Source organism: Bison bison, unplaced genomic scaffold (genome assembly GCF_000754665.1).
Source record: "Bison bison bison isolate TAMUID 2011002044 unplaced genomic scaffold, Bison_UMD1.0 scf7180017864259, whole genome shotgun sequence".
Classification (NCBI taxonomy): Eukaryota; Metazoa; Chordata; class Mammalia; order Artiodactyla; family Bovidae; genus Bison; species Bison bison.
The window spans coordinates 3385328-3397376 of record NW_011494831.1 but is presented as its reverse complement, the minus strand read 5'-3'; the positions used below and the strand labels follow the sequence as shown (position 1 = coordinate 3397376).

The 12049-nt window shown below is 39.3% G+C and overlaps 1 protein-coding gene across 1 annotated transcript; it reads left to right on the top strand.

The window, feature by feature from the left end:
• The first annotated feature begins 612 nt into the window (after window positions 1-612).
• On the top strand, window positions 613-1792 carry LOC104994425 (small ubiquitin-related modifier 1-like). Its single transcript, XM_010847981.1, has one exon. The coding sequence runs from the start codon at window positions 731-733 to the stop codon at window positions 1082-1084; it is 354 nt and encodes a 117-aa protein (XP_010846283.1). The 5' UTR covers window positions 613-730; the 3' UTR covers window positions 1085-1792.
• Window positions 1793-12049: the final 10257 nt, after the last annotated feature.

The following is a 12049-nucleotide window of genomic DNA, read 5'->3' as shown; positions in this document are numbered from 1 at the left end:
GTATTTTCTTCCAGTGTAGCATGTCTTTTCGTCCTCCTGACAGGGTCTTTCATAAAGCAAAACGTTTTCATTCTGATGAAGTAAAATTTATCAGTTTATTTTAGGGATAACTTTTTTTTTTTTTTAATTTTAGGGATAACAATTTTAAAGTCTAAAAATTCTTTGCTTTATTTTCTATCCCAAAGATTGTCTGCTATATTTTTCCTAAAAGTTGTTTAGTTTTACACTTTACATTTGAGTCCATGATGGATGGACTTTATGTTAATTCTTCATGTGACGTGAAACTTAGGTCAAGGCCTGTTTTTCTACCTGTGAATGTCTAGTTAACTGCAACACCATTTGTTGAAAAGGTTTCTTCTTCCATTGATTTGCTTTTGCAATTCAGTTGGAGTCTGTGATCTTGAATTAGGCAATGCTTGCCCAGGTATCACTCCAAAAGCACAAGCAACGAAAGAAAAAATATGTAGTCATTGAACTTTATACAAATTAGTATCTTTTGTGCATTATAGGATACAATGCTAGATTTACACCCAAGTATTTCTCTCTCTTTTTTTTTTTTTTTGAGTGACTTAAATGGTGTTGTAAGGAAGTGACGCAAGGAGTAATGGAAGTCCCTCCAGCCGCGGTGTTGTGCTGTCCGGTAGAGAGATGGATTTGTAAACCCCGGATCGAGGTTCTACCTACCCGAGGCCGCTGGTGTGCGGAGACCCGGGGGGGAACCACTGTCACCATGTCTGACCAGGAAGCAAAACCTTCAACCGAGGACTTGGGAGATAAGAAGGAAGAAGAGTATATTAAACTCAAAGTCATTAGACAGGATAGCAGTGAGAGTCACTTCAAAGTGAAAATGACGACACATCTCAAGAAACTCAAAGAATCATACTGTCAAAGACAGGGAGTTCCCATGAATTCACTCAGGTTTCTCTTTGAAGGTCAGAGAATTGCTGATAATCACACTCCAAAAGAACTGGGAATGGAGGAAGAAGATGTGATTGAAGTTTATCAGGAACAAACGGGGTCATTCAACGGTTTAGATATTCTTTTTATTTTTTTTTCTTTCCCCTTAATCCTTTTTTATTTTTAAAAATAGTTCTTTTGTAATGTGGTGTTCAAAACATAATTGAAACTGGCACCCCATCTCTTTAAAACATCTGGTAATTTGAATTCTAGTGCCCATTATTCATTATTGTTTCTTTTCATTGTGCTGATTTTTGGTGATCAAACCTCAGCCCCCTTCATATCACTCTCTCCTTTTTAAAAATTACATGTGTGCATAGAGAGCCCGCCTTTTCCAGGACTGTGCATTTGCAGGCTTGTGATAAATAAGATCAACTAATGCAAGTGTTCCTAATGACTTTCCAATTGGCCCTGACGTTCTAGCATGTGATTGCTTCACTCCTGGACTATGACTTTCAGTGGGAGATGGAAGTTTTTCGGAAAACAGAACTGTGGAAAAATGACCTTTCCTTAACTTGAAGCTACTTTTAAAATCTGAGGGTCTGGACCAAAAGAAGAGGAATATCCAGTTGGAGTCAAAATGACAGAGATGTTGAGAATAATGACTAACTCCAAAGATGGCTTCACTGAAGAGAAAGCATTTTAAGATGAAAGAAAAATCTTGTCAGAATATCCCAGAAAAGATCTAATTTTCATTAGCAGTTAAAGTTATTCATGCAGAAGTGTATACAACAGAACACTGCTCTTTTTGACTTTATTTGTACTTTTTGGCCTGGGATATGGGTTTTAAATGGACAGTGTCTGTACCAGCTTCATTAAAATAAACAAAATATTTGTAAAAACTGTAAAAAAAAATAATAAATGGTGTTGTATTTTAATGTCAGTGTCCACATGTTTATTGCTAGTATATAAAAATGCAATTGATTTTTTTATGGTTATCTTGCATCTGGAGACCTTGATGACCTCACATGTTGGTTCTTAGATTTCTTTTTCTTTTTTTTTTTTAGTAAATTCTTTGATTTTTCTTTGTAGATAGTCATGTCATCTCCAAATGGGACAATTTTATGTCTTTCTTTCCAGTTGGAATGACTTTTATTTTCTTACCTTTTTGCATTTCTTGAACTTCTAGCATTGTTGTTTCTTGTATTTCCTCTTTATATATTTAGAACATCAGACAGTGATTGTCTTAGCACATTTGTGCTTCCATAACAAAATACCATAGACTGAGTGGCTTATAAACTATAAACAACAGAAATTTATTTCTCACAGTTCTGGAGGCAGAAGGTCCAAGATCAGGGTTTCTCTGTTTGAGTTTCTCTGATACCCTTTCATGATTAGATTAGGGTTACACTACTTTATCCATAGTTCCACAGAAGTGCATCATAGCAGAAGGCACATGCTTTCAATTAGTATTATTACCAGTGATATTAACTTTGTTAGCTTTGATCAGTTGGTTAAGGTGATGATTCCCAGGCTTTTCCACTATGAAGTTTTTACTTTTTTAGTTAATAAGTATTTTGTAGGAAGATATTTTGAGACTGTGTAAAGAATCTGACTTAGCAACTAAACAACAACAAAATATCTTCTTCTTCAAACTTTCACCAGCCAGCTTGAACATCATATATTGAGGACACTTGCCTGAATATTTCCCTGTGATATATCTTTATTCAAAGACAACATGATTATCTATGTAGAAAATCCCAAAGAATCTACCAAAAAGCTACTAGATCTGTAAGTGAATATTACAGTGTTGTAGGAAGATAAGATTTATGTATAAAAACCTATCATATTTCTATAAAATAGCAACAAGCAACCAGAAATTAAAATGCTAAAAATATCATTTACAAGAGCAAAAAACCCATGAAATACTTAGGGGTGAAACTAAAAAAATATGTACAAGATTGGTATTAATATTTTGAAATTACAATTGATGACATAAAGAAGACAAACAAATGGACAGACATACTTTGTTTATGTATTGGAAGAGTCAATATTGTTAAGCTGTTAATTCTTCTCAAGTTTATCTGTGGATTCAACATAAATATTATCAGGGTCCCAGTAGCCTTTTCAGATATAAATTGGTAAGCTGATTCTAAAATTTATATGAAAAAACAAAGGATCTATAATATTGTGGAAACAATTGGAAATCCATATGTTAAAAAAAAATGAACCTTGACCCTTGCCTTATAACAGATCAAAACAAATAATCTGATATTAAAAATGGGCAGAGGAGCTGAATAGACATTATTCCAAAGAAGACATACAAATGATCAATAGGTTCATGAAAAGGTGCTAATCATCAATAATCATCAGGAAAATATAAATCAAAATCATCATTTTATATGTTAAAATGATTATTATAAAAAAGACAAGAGCTAACAAGTCCTGGTGAGGATGTGGAGAAAAGGGAATATTTATGCACTATTGGTGGGATTAGAAATTGGTACTGCCACTATGAAGGAGCTTCAAACACTTCAAAGTAGAATTACTATATTATCAGTAATCCCACTTCTGAGTATTCCCAAAGAAAATGAAAATGAGATCTTGAAGAGATACCTGCATTCCCATGTTCATTGTGGCATTATTCATAATAGTCAAGATATAGAAACAACCTAATTTTTTTTGTCTGATACTTCCTCTTAGCTTAATAGTCAAGTTATGAGCAGAGAAAATTTTACATGCCTTGAACCTATAATTCAGACTTTTTCAAAGGGCTGTGTGTGTGTTTGAGGGCATGCCTTCAGTGTTATAGCTTGCTTTTTTGTCTTAAATACTGTCACTGGCAAATCCCAGTAACAATTCCCAGGGAATAAAAATAGAATCTGGATAATAAAATAAAATCTTTTTTTTCCTCTTTGTGCTTAGTCTAGTCTCACTCATAGGTTGCCACATGTCTTCATAAATGTCCCATCACTTCATGGGAAATAGATGGGGAAACAGTGGAAACAGTGTCAGACTTTGTTTTTCTGGGCTCCAAAATCACTACAGATGGTGACTGCAGCCATGAAATTAAAAGACGCTTACTCCTTGAAAGGAAAGTTATGACCAACCTGGATAGCATACTCAAAAGCAGAGACATTACTTTGCCAACAAAGGTTCATCTAGTCAAGGCTATGATTTTTCCTGTGGTCGTGTATGGATGTGAGAGTTGGACTGTGAAGAAGGCTGAACACCGAAGAATTGCTGCTTTTGAACTGTGGTGTTGGAGAAGACTCTTGAGAGTCCCTTGGACTGCAAGGAGATCCAACCAGTCCATTCTGAAGGAGATCAGCCCTGGGATTTCTTTGGAAGGAATGATGCTAAAGCTGAAACTCCAGTACTTTGGCCACCTCATGCGAAGAGTTGACTCATTGGAAAAGACTCTGATGCTGGGAGGGATTGGGGGAAGAAGGAGAAGGGGACGACAGAGGATGAGATGGCTGGATGGCATCGCTGACTCGATGGACGTGAGTCTTAGTGAACTCTGGGAGTTGGTGATGGACAGGGAGGCCTGGCGTGCTGCGATTCATGGGGTCGCAAAGAGTCGGACACGACTGAGCGACTGATCTGATCTGATCTGATACCTGGATGAGGCCTCCTTTTCCATGGGGGACCTACCTCAAAGGAAGTCCTGCCAGCTTGTTGGACCCTGGTTGGAAATTAGTCACACAAATACCTTAAGATTCAACCCAAATAAGATTTCTGGTTCAGGAAATTTGGAACCAATGCCGAACTGTTAATGGATTCCTCGAAAGACCAAAATAGGCGGTATCCAATGGGGCAGACTGATGTGACTGGGGGTCCCCCTTGAATTTATAACAGCCTGTGCTTAAGACAGTCCTTCCCCAGTCAGAATAACCCACAGGTTAGACAGGACTGCCTCAGAGCCACAGCCATTTAGGCACGTTAGTTCTTAACCTACTTGTTTGTTAGGAAGTGGCACAGCTATCTGAGTCAAGGGTGTTCTCTTTTCTCCTTTCAACCAAAAAGAAGGAGTTTCAGACTTCACACCATGTGAGTGCTAAAAGCACGAGGGAGTCCCATGGGGTGCTTACCAGGTCACTAAGGCACCTGGTATTCTGTGCTGAGACCAGCAGGAGAACTTGTGGAACCTCAGTTGATAATCACCCAAGATTCGCCTGCCAAGCAGAGGGGCCAGGTAGGCAGTGAGTGTTTCTTGTCTGGCCAGCAACTCACAGGTCTTCCAGGTACTGGGGTTCCTGGTCTTACAAAGGGCTCACAGGGCTCCCCTGCCTACTTCAGAGAAACTCACACCATGCAGCAGGGATTAAAAACAAACAAACAACAACAAAAAAAACTCAATCATAATAAGATAAAGGAAATCATTAGAAACCAACACAAAACCTTTCAGCATTCCTAGAGTGCCCCAAGGAATATCACCAAATCTATACTACTACTGGTCCTGAGTGATTAGAAGGGAATGCAATCCTGAGGTCCTGTTTAACTTCCCAAAGTGACCTGGACATGAGGTGAAAACTTCAGAAAGTGGAAGCGGAACCAGATAGCCCTCCCGGCCTCTCGCCTCAGCAAGGTTGCCTACCAGGTGTTTAATAACCAAGATATAGAGGAGGAAAAGTCAGAGGATAAAAGGGCCTGGGGATATCACTTGGTGATTCTGAGAGAGGAGGGAAAGTGGCTGGACGCAACCGATAGATAAATGAAGAAGGGGTGCAGCTGTTAGGATGCAATAAAAACTGGCTGCAACCAAAGTGACTTTGAGAATATTTCTGTCATTGATCTTTAGCTCATTATGCCTTCATCGTAATACTAAAAATCACTCCCCCTTTTATGCCTTGACAGTTTCAAGGTAGACCATAAAAGGCCAAAAAGTGGATAGCAGCCCAGTCTGCTGGATAGCCCAGTGTGTGTGTGTGCTCTGCTGTTCATTCGTGTCTGACTCTTTGTGACCCTATGGTTTGTAGCCCACCAGGCTTCTCTGTCCATGGAATTCTCCAGGCAAGAATACTGGAGTGGATTGCTATGCTCTCCTCCAGGGGATCTTCCCAGTCCAGGGATCAAACCCATGTCTCCTGCATTGGCAAGTAGATTTCTTTACCACTGAACCATCTGGGAAGTCCTGGATAGCCCATCCTTGGCATGAATTCAGTGTCTCCCTGGGCCTCACACTCCAGACTTGGTTCTCATTGACTGACTCCTTCTTCTCACTAACTTTCTCTCAAATTTACGAGCTGGATCTTGAAGAAAGAAAACAAAAAACCACAGACATTAGGGAAAAGATGGAACACACAGATGCTCCATTCTGGTTAATGTCCCTATCCTCTTTGAACTCTGCTCCAATATGCTTTTACAATCCCAGAAATGGAGTTTGGTAGGGCAAAGGGTACTGTGGAAAGTGTGTTGTTGATGAAATGCAATGTAGTGTCTCCTTGAGGTGAGGTGAGACCAAACACTGGTGAGGGAAGAGCCTGAAACCCAAAGAGGACTTCTAAGAGTTGACTGTGGTGGAGAGGATGCTGGAAAATTGCCTGAATGTTTCATGCTTTTTGTAGGATGAGTGAACCTGTCAAGAACCAGCTGGATTTGCCCCTCTGGGAGTAAGGGGTTTGCTTTCTCTGAGACTTGCTTTGAGCACACGTCAAAGGGAAATAAGTACATGGAAATTCTTCTAAACCCTGCCCAATATGCTTCTGACATGGAGAAAGAAAATAGGCTGGTTGTAGAAACAAGCTAGCTGGCCTGCTTCTCAGCAGTAAGGAATTTGCTTGCCAATGCAAGAGAGGTTTGATGCCTGGGTATGGAAGATCCCCTGGAGAAGGAAATGGCCACCCTCTCCAGTATTCTTGCCTGAAAAATCCCATGGGCAGAGGAGCCTGGTGAGCTACAGTCCATGGGGTCGCAGAGTCAGACACACAACTTAGCAACTCAACAACTGCAGCAACAGCAGAAACAACCTAGAGCCTGTTGGGTTTGTCTCTTGCTTTAAATCTTGAGGGTACAAATGAAATTATTTACAGAACAGAAGCAGAGTCACAGATGTAGACAACAAACTTCTGGTTACCAGGGGATAAGAGGTGGGGGAAGGATAAATTGGGAGATTAGGACTGACATGTACACGCTACTACATATAAAATAGATTAACTATACCTGCTGTATAGCACAGGGAACTCTACTCAATACTCTGTAATGGCCTACATGGAAAAAAAAATCCTAAAAAAAAATGAGCAGAGAGTAGATGTATATACATGTGTAACTGATTCACTTTGCTGTATACCTAAACCTAACACAACGTTGTCAATCAACTATACTCCAATAAATTAAAAAAAAAAAGCAAAAACCCAAGAGTCCTCTCTTCTCCTTCAGAGTGCATGCATGGTTCAGCTCCAGCCTTCTTAGGCATGTCACCTCTAGTGTTGGCATGAAGTCAAACTGGTTTCTCCCTTTTTTAAGATCTGACACACAACAGTCCCCAGGCATTCATTGCCTGCACTGGCAAAGAGAAGAGATAATGAGTGCTATTCATTCTGTCCCTGACATCTGTCTGGATATGGTCTAGACTTATGGGGTATGAATTCAGATTAGGATAGGTGTGGAACATGTACAGGTACTCAGGGTTGTTAGGGACCAACTAAGGAATACTCTTGTAGCCTCACAGGATCTTTGATTTGGGTTAGAACCAGATTGGCCTCTGGGCTGTCCTATTATACAAATCATAACCATGCTGGGATTATTCTGAACAGCTAAAATGTGGACACATCCACTATCTGATTAAGAATGCCTCTAGTTGTTTTTTTTAATTTATTTTTTAACTGAAGGACAATTGCTTTACAGAATTTTGTTTTCTGTCAAACATCAAAATGAATCAGCCATAGTTTGTTTTGTTTTTTTTTTTTAACATTTTTAAAAGTCAGATTTATTGGGATAAAATTTACACAGTAAAATTCACCCTTTTGAATGTGTAGTTCTACGAATTTTGACAAACAGTGCCACAATCAATATATGGAACATTTCCATCGTTCAAATGTTTCTTCACGCTCCTCTGTCATCAGCGACCCCCAACCCCCAGCCCAAACCCAGCCCATGGCCAACAGTTATACATATATCCCCTTCCTCTTGAACCTCCCTCCTATCTCCCACCCCATCCCACCCGTCTAGGTTGATACAGAGCCTCTGTTTGAGTTCCCTGAGACATAACGCAAATACCCATTGCCTATCTATTTTACGTATGGTAATGTAAGTTTCCATGTTACTCTCTCCAAACATCTCACCCTCTCCTCCCCTCTCTCCCTGTGTCCATAAGTCTGTTCTCTATGTCTGTTTCTCCATTGCTGCCTTGCAGATAAATTCATCAGTACCACCTTTTTAGATTCCATATATATGTGTTAGTACACGATATTTCTCTTTCTCTTTCTGACTTACTTCACTCTGTATAATAGGTTCTAGGTTCTTTTATGGTTGAGTAATATTCCATTGTGCATATGTACCACAACTTCTTTATCCATTCATCTGTTGAAGGACATCTAGGTTGCTTCCATGTTCTAGCTATTGTAAATAGTGCTGCAATGAACAATGGGGTACATGTGTCTTTTTCAATTTTGGTCTCCTCAGGATATATGCCTAGGAGTGGGATTGCTGGGTCATATGGAGAACACCTCTAGCTTGTTGTTGTTGTTGTTCTGCTTTAAGCATTGTCTAGGGGGAAAAAAGAGGGCTTTTGAGGATGCTGCTGGCGAGATCTGGTCTCTAAGTTCTTCATGCTGCTCCTTTTCTATTTTACAGCTCTCTTGAGATATGTTCACATACTCATCAATTTAAAGTGTGCAATTTAGCAGTTTTAGTATATTCACTGCTGCTGCTGAGTTGCTTCAGTCGTGTCCGACTCTGTGCGACCCCATAGACGGCAGCCCACCAGGCTCCCCCATCCCTGGGATTCTCCAGGCAAGAACACTAGAGTGGGTTGCCATTTCCTTCTCCAATGCATAAGAGTGAAAAGTGAAAGTGAAGCCACTCAGTCGTGTCCGACTTGCAGCAACCCCATGGACTGCAGCCTACCAGGCTCCTCTACCCATGGGATTTCCCAGGCAAGAGTACTGGAGTGGGGTGCCATTGCCTTCTCCAAGTATATTCACAGGTATATGCAATTATCACCACAATCTATTTTATTTATTTATTTATGGCCGTGTAGCATGGTCTGCAGGCTCTTCATTCTCCAACCAGAGATTGAACCCATGCCCCCTGCAGGGGAAGTGCAGAGTCTTAACCACTGGACTGCCAGGGAAATCCCTACAATCAATTTTAGAATATTTTTATCACCTCAAAAAAGAAACCCCATATACTTTAGCTATTATTGTCTCTTCCTACAACCTCCTCTGCCCTAAGCAACCACTGATCTACATTCTATCTCTAGAATTTTGCCTATTCTGGACATTTCACATGCATAGAATCATGTAATATGTGGTTTTTTGTGACTGACTTCTTTTACTCAGTGTAATGCTTTCAAGGTTCATCCATGTTGCAGCATGTATCAGTACTTCATTCCTTTTTATTACTGAATAATATTGCATTGTGTGAATATACATTTGTAAACCCCTTCATTGGTTAATGGACATTTAGGTATACTTTGACTATGATTAATAATGTTGCTATGAACATTTGTATAGAAGTTTTTATGTGGACATATGTTTTCATACGTGTCTATACCTAGGAGTGGAATGCTAGATCGAATGGTAGCAATGTACTTAACTTTTTGAAGAACTGCCAGACTGTTTCTACGGTGGCTACACCATTTCACACTGTTTTTGTCCTTTATTTCTAGTGTTCCACTCACCTACCCACATGGTGGTTTTCATAGTCTTCCAACTTCAAGGTAGAAACTCAGACTATCACATCATATAAGATATTTGAAAGCACAAGCCACCTGAAATATATTATTGGCATTAGAACTATCTATTTCACCTACCTTTAAGGCAATATTAAAAATTATCTTTCTATAGATATTTAAATATATCCTCATAACAATCTAACTCTCCCTGTTACATCTTCCCTATTATAAAATAACCACAAAGAAGAAAAGAAGCTAAACATATAATGCTATTTATAAAATTTTCTATAGGCCATGTTTCATCACTCATGGCTAAATTTATTTATTCCTTTTTACATCCTCCTTCTTGCCATGCTGCTGACTCTGCTGCTGCTGCTGCTGCTTCTAAGTCCCTCTAGCACCAACTTAAAAGGGATCTGTTGTCATTATCATTAAATATATTGAATTTGTTTGGTACTTTGACATATATCTTAAAATTCCAGCATGCCCTAAGGAGATAAAAATCTTCTGCATTGTACCTCAGAGCTTTTCACCACAATGCTGTGGATTTCTTTCAAATGTCTTGAGTCAAATCCTGGATTTCCTAATTGACTGGATTTGTGATTTTAGACTTAATCTCCTTGAGGTTCTTTTTTTCATTCGTAAAATGGAAATGTTCATACTATCACCTTTACAGTATCATATGAGATGATGAATGTGAATGGAATATATAACATTAATACCAGATATATGTGGAGGTTTCTTAATCAGTTTAGCTATACATGTCTCATCTGTAGATATTAAATGCTGAGAAACTTGCTGTGAAAGATACTATTTACAGTTAGTAGTTATTTGCTGTTTCCTTCAACTTGGCCAGATTGCCTTTCTAGAAAGAAAGTATCTTTAGTAACAAGCTTCTGTAATTAATTCTTTACACTTCTCAAAGATCCTCCAACAACTGCTTTGTTTTCCTTCTCAGAAGACTTGAGTTTCCTGCTGACGTTCATTCTACAACTGTCAGAACATTTCATTCTCCACTCTGAACAAGACTCTCTTCCAGTATGATTTTGGCTGCTCCATGCTTACCGTGTGATAAAACTCATTTCACTATTTCATCTGGGATAGTTCCTGCATCAAATATTTCTAAGTGTTCACTACCAATCACCGAAGATAGTGACTGCAGCCATGAAATTAAAAGATGCTTGCTCCTTGGAAGAAAAGCTACGACAAACCAGTTATGGCCAATAACCATCAGTTTCTGGCCCTTGCTTTAATGTTTCAAGTGTGTACGTTACAGATACCAGGCAGGATGCCCTTGTTGTTCACTTCACTGTTTTCCCTGGAATTCTTGTTAGCAGTCAGCATGGTGTGAAGTATCCCTTTTCTGGATGGAGCTGATGCTTGGTGGGGGCAGTTTCATGGTTATTATTGCTCATATGCTTGCCTTTCTTTTTCTGCTACATCTGAGAAGAGGTTGAGTTTAGACTTCCAGCTCCTCCCAAGTGAAGTCCCTCTGTGTCTCCTGTGATTTCAAGTTAGGTAATGAATTTGAAAAGAGTATGTCTATTTTTAAAAATTAATTAATTTTTGGCTGCACTGGGTCTTCATTGCTGCAAGTGGGCTTTGTTAGTTTTGGAGAGTGGGGGGGTGGGTTATGCTCTCGAGTTGCCCTGAGCGGGCTTCTCATTGCGGTGGCTTCTCTTGTTGTGGAGCACAGGCTCTAGAGCACAGGGTTCAGTAGTTGTGGCCTAAGGGCTTAGGTGCCCCATGGCATGTGGAATCTTATCAGACCAGGAATTGAACCCGTCCCCTGTGTTGGCAGGTGGATTCTTAACCACTGGACTACAGTCCAGAGTGTGTCTTAAAATAGTTTTGTACTCTCATGTAAGTTCCTGCATATCCCTAATTTTGTCAAGATTGGAATCTATGAACTAGTGGACTAATTGCTACAGTTATTAAAAAAAAAAAAACTCTCCAAAGTGAAAAAGAAAACCAGACCATTGTGATTCCAAAGTCAACGGAAGACTATATTTCAATAACGGAGATGAATATAGTTGAAAAGTTAAATGGAATTAAAAAGTATTTAACTTTTACTTTGAACTAATGTTAGGCTTACAGAGAATGTGGAAAAAAGATTTTCTGTATTTTCTTCACTCAACTTCCCCAATGTTAACATCTTACAGCAACAGTTAGAACTAGACATGGAACAACAGACTGGTTCCAAATAGGAAAAGGAGTACGTCAAGGCTGTATATTGTCACCCTGCTTATTTAACTTATATGCAGAGTACATCATGAGAAACGCTGGGCTAGATGAAGCACAAGCTGGAATCAA

Excerpts from the sequence above, each read along its gene's own strand:
- LOC104994425 (XM_010847981.1), top strand. The coding sequence starts at position 731 with ATGTCTGACCAGGAAGCAAAACCTTCAACCGAGGACTTGGGAGATAAG.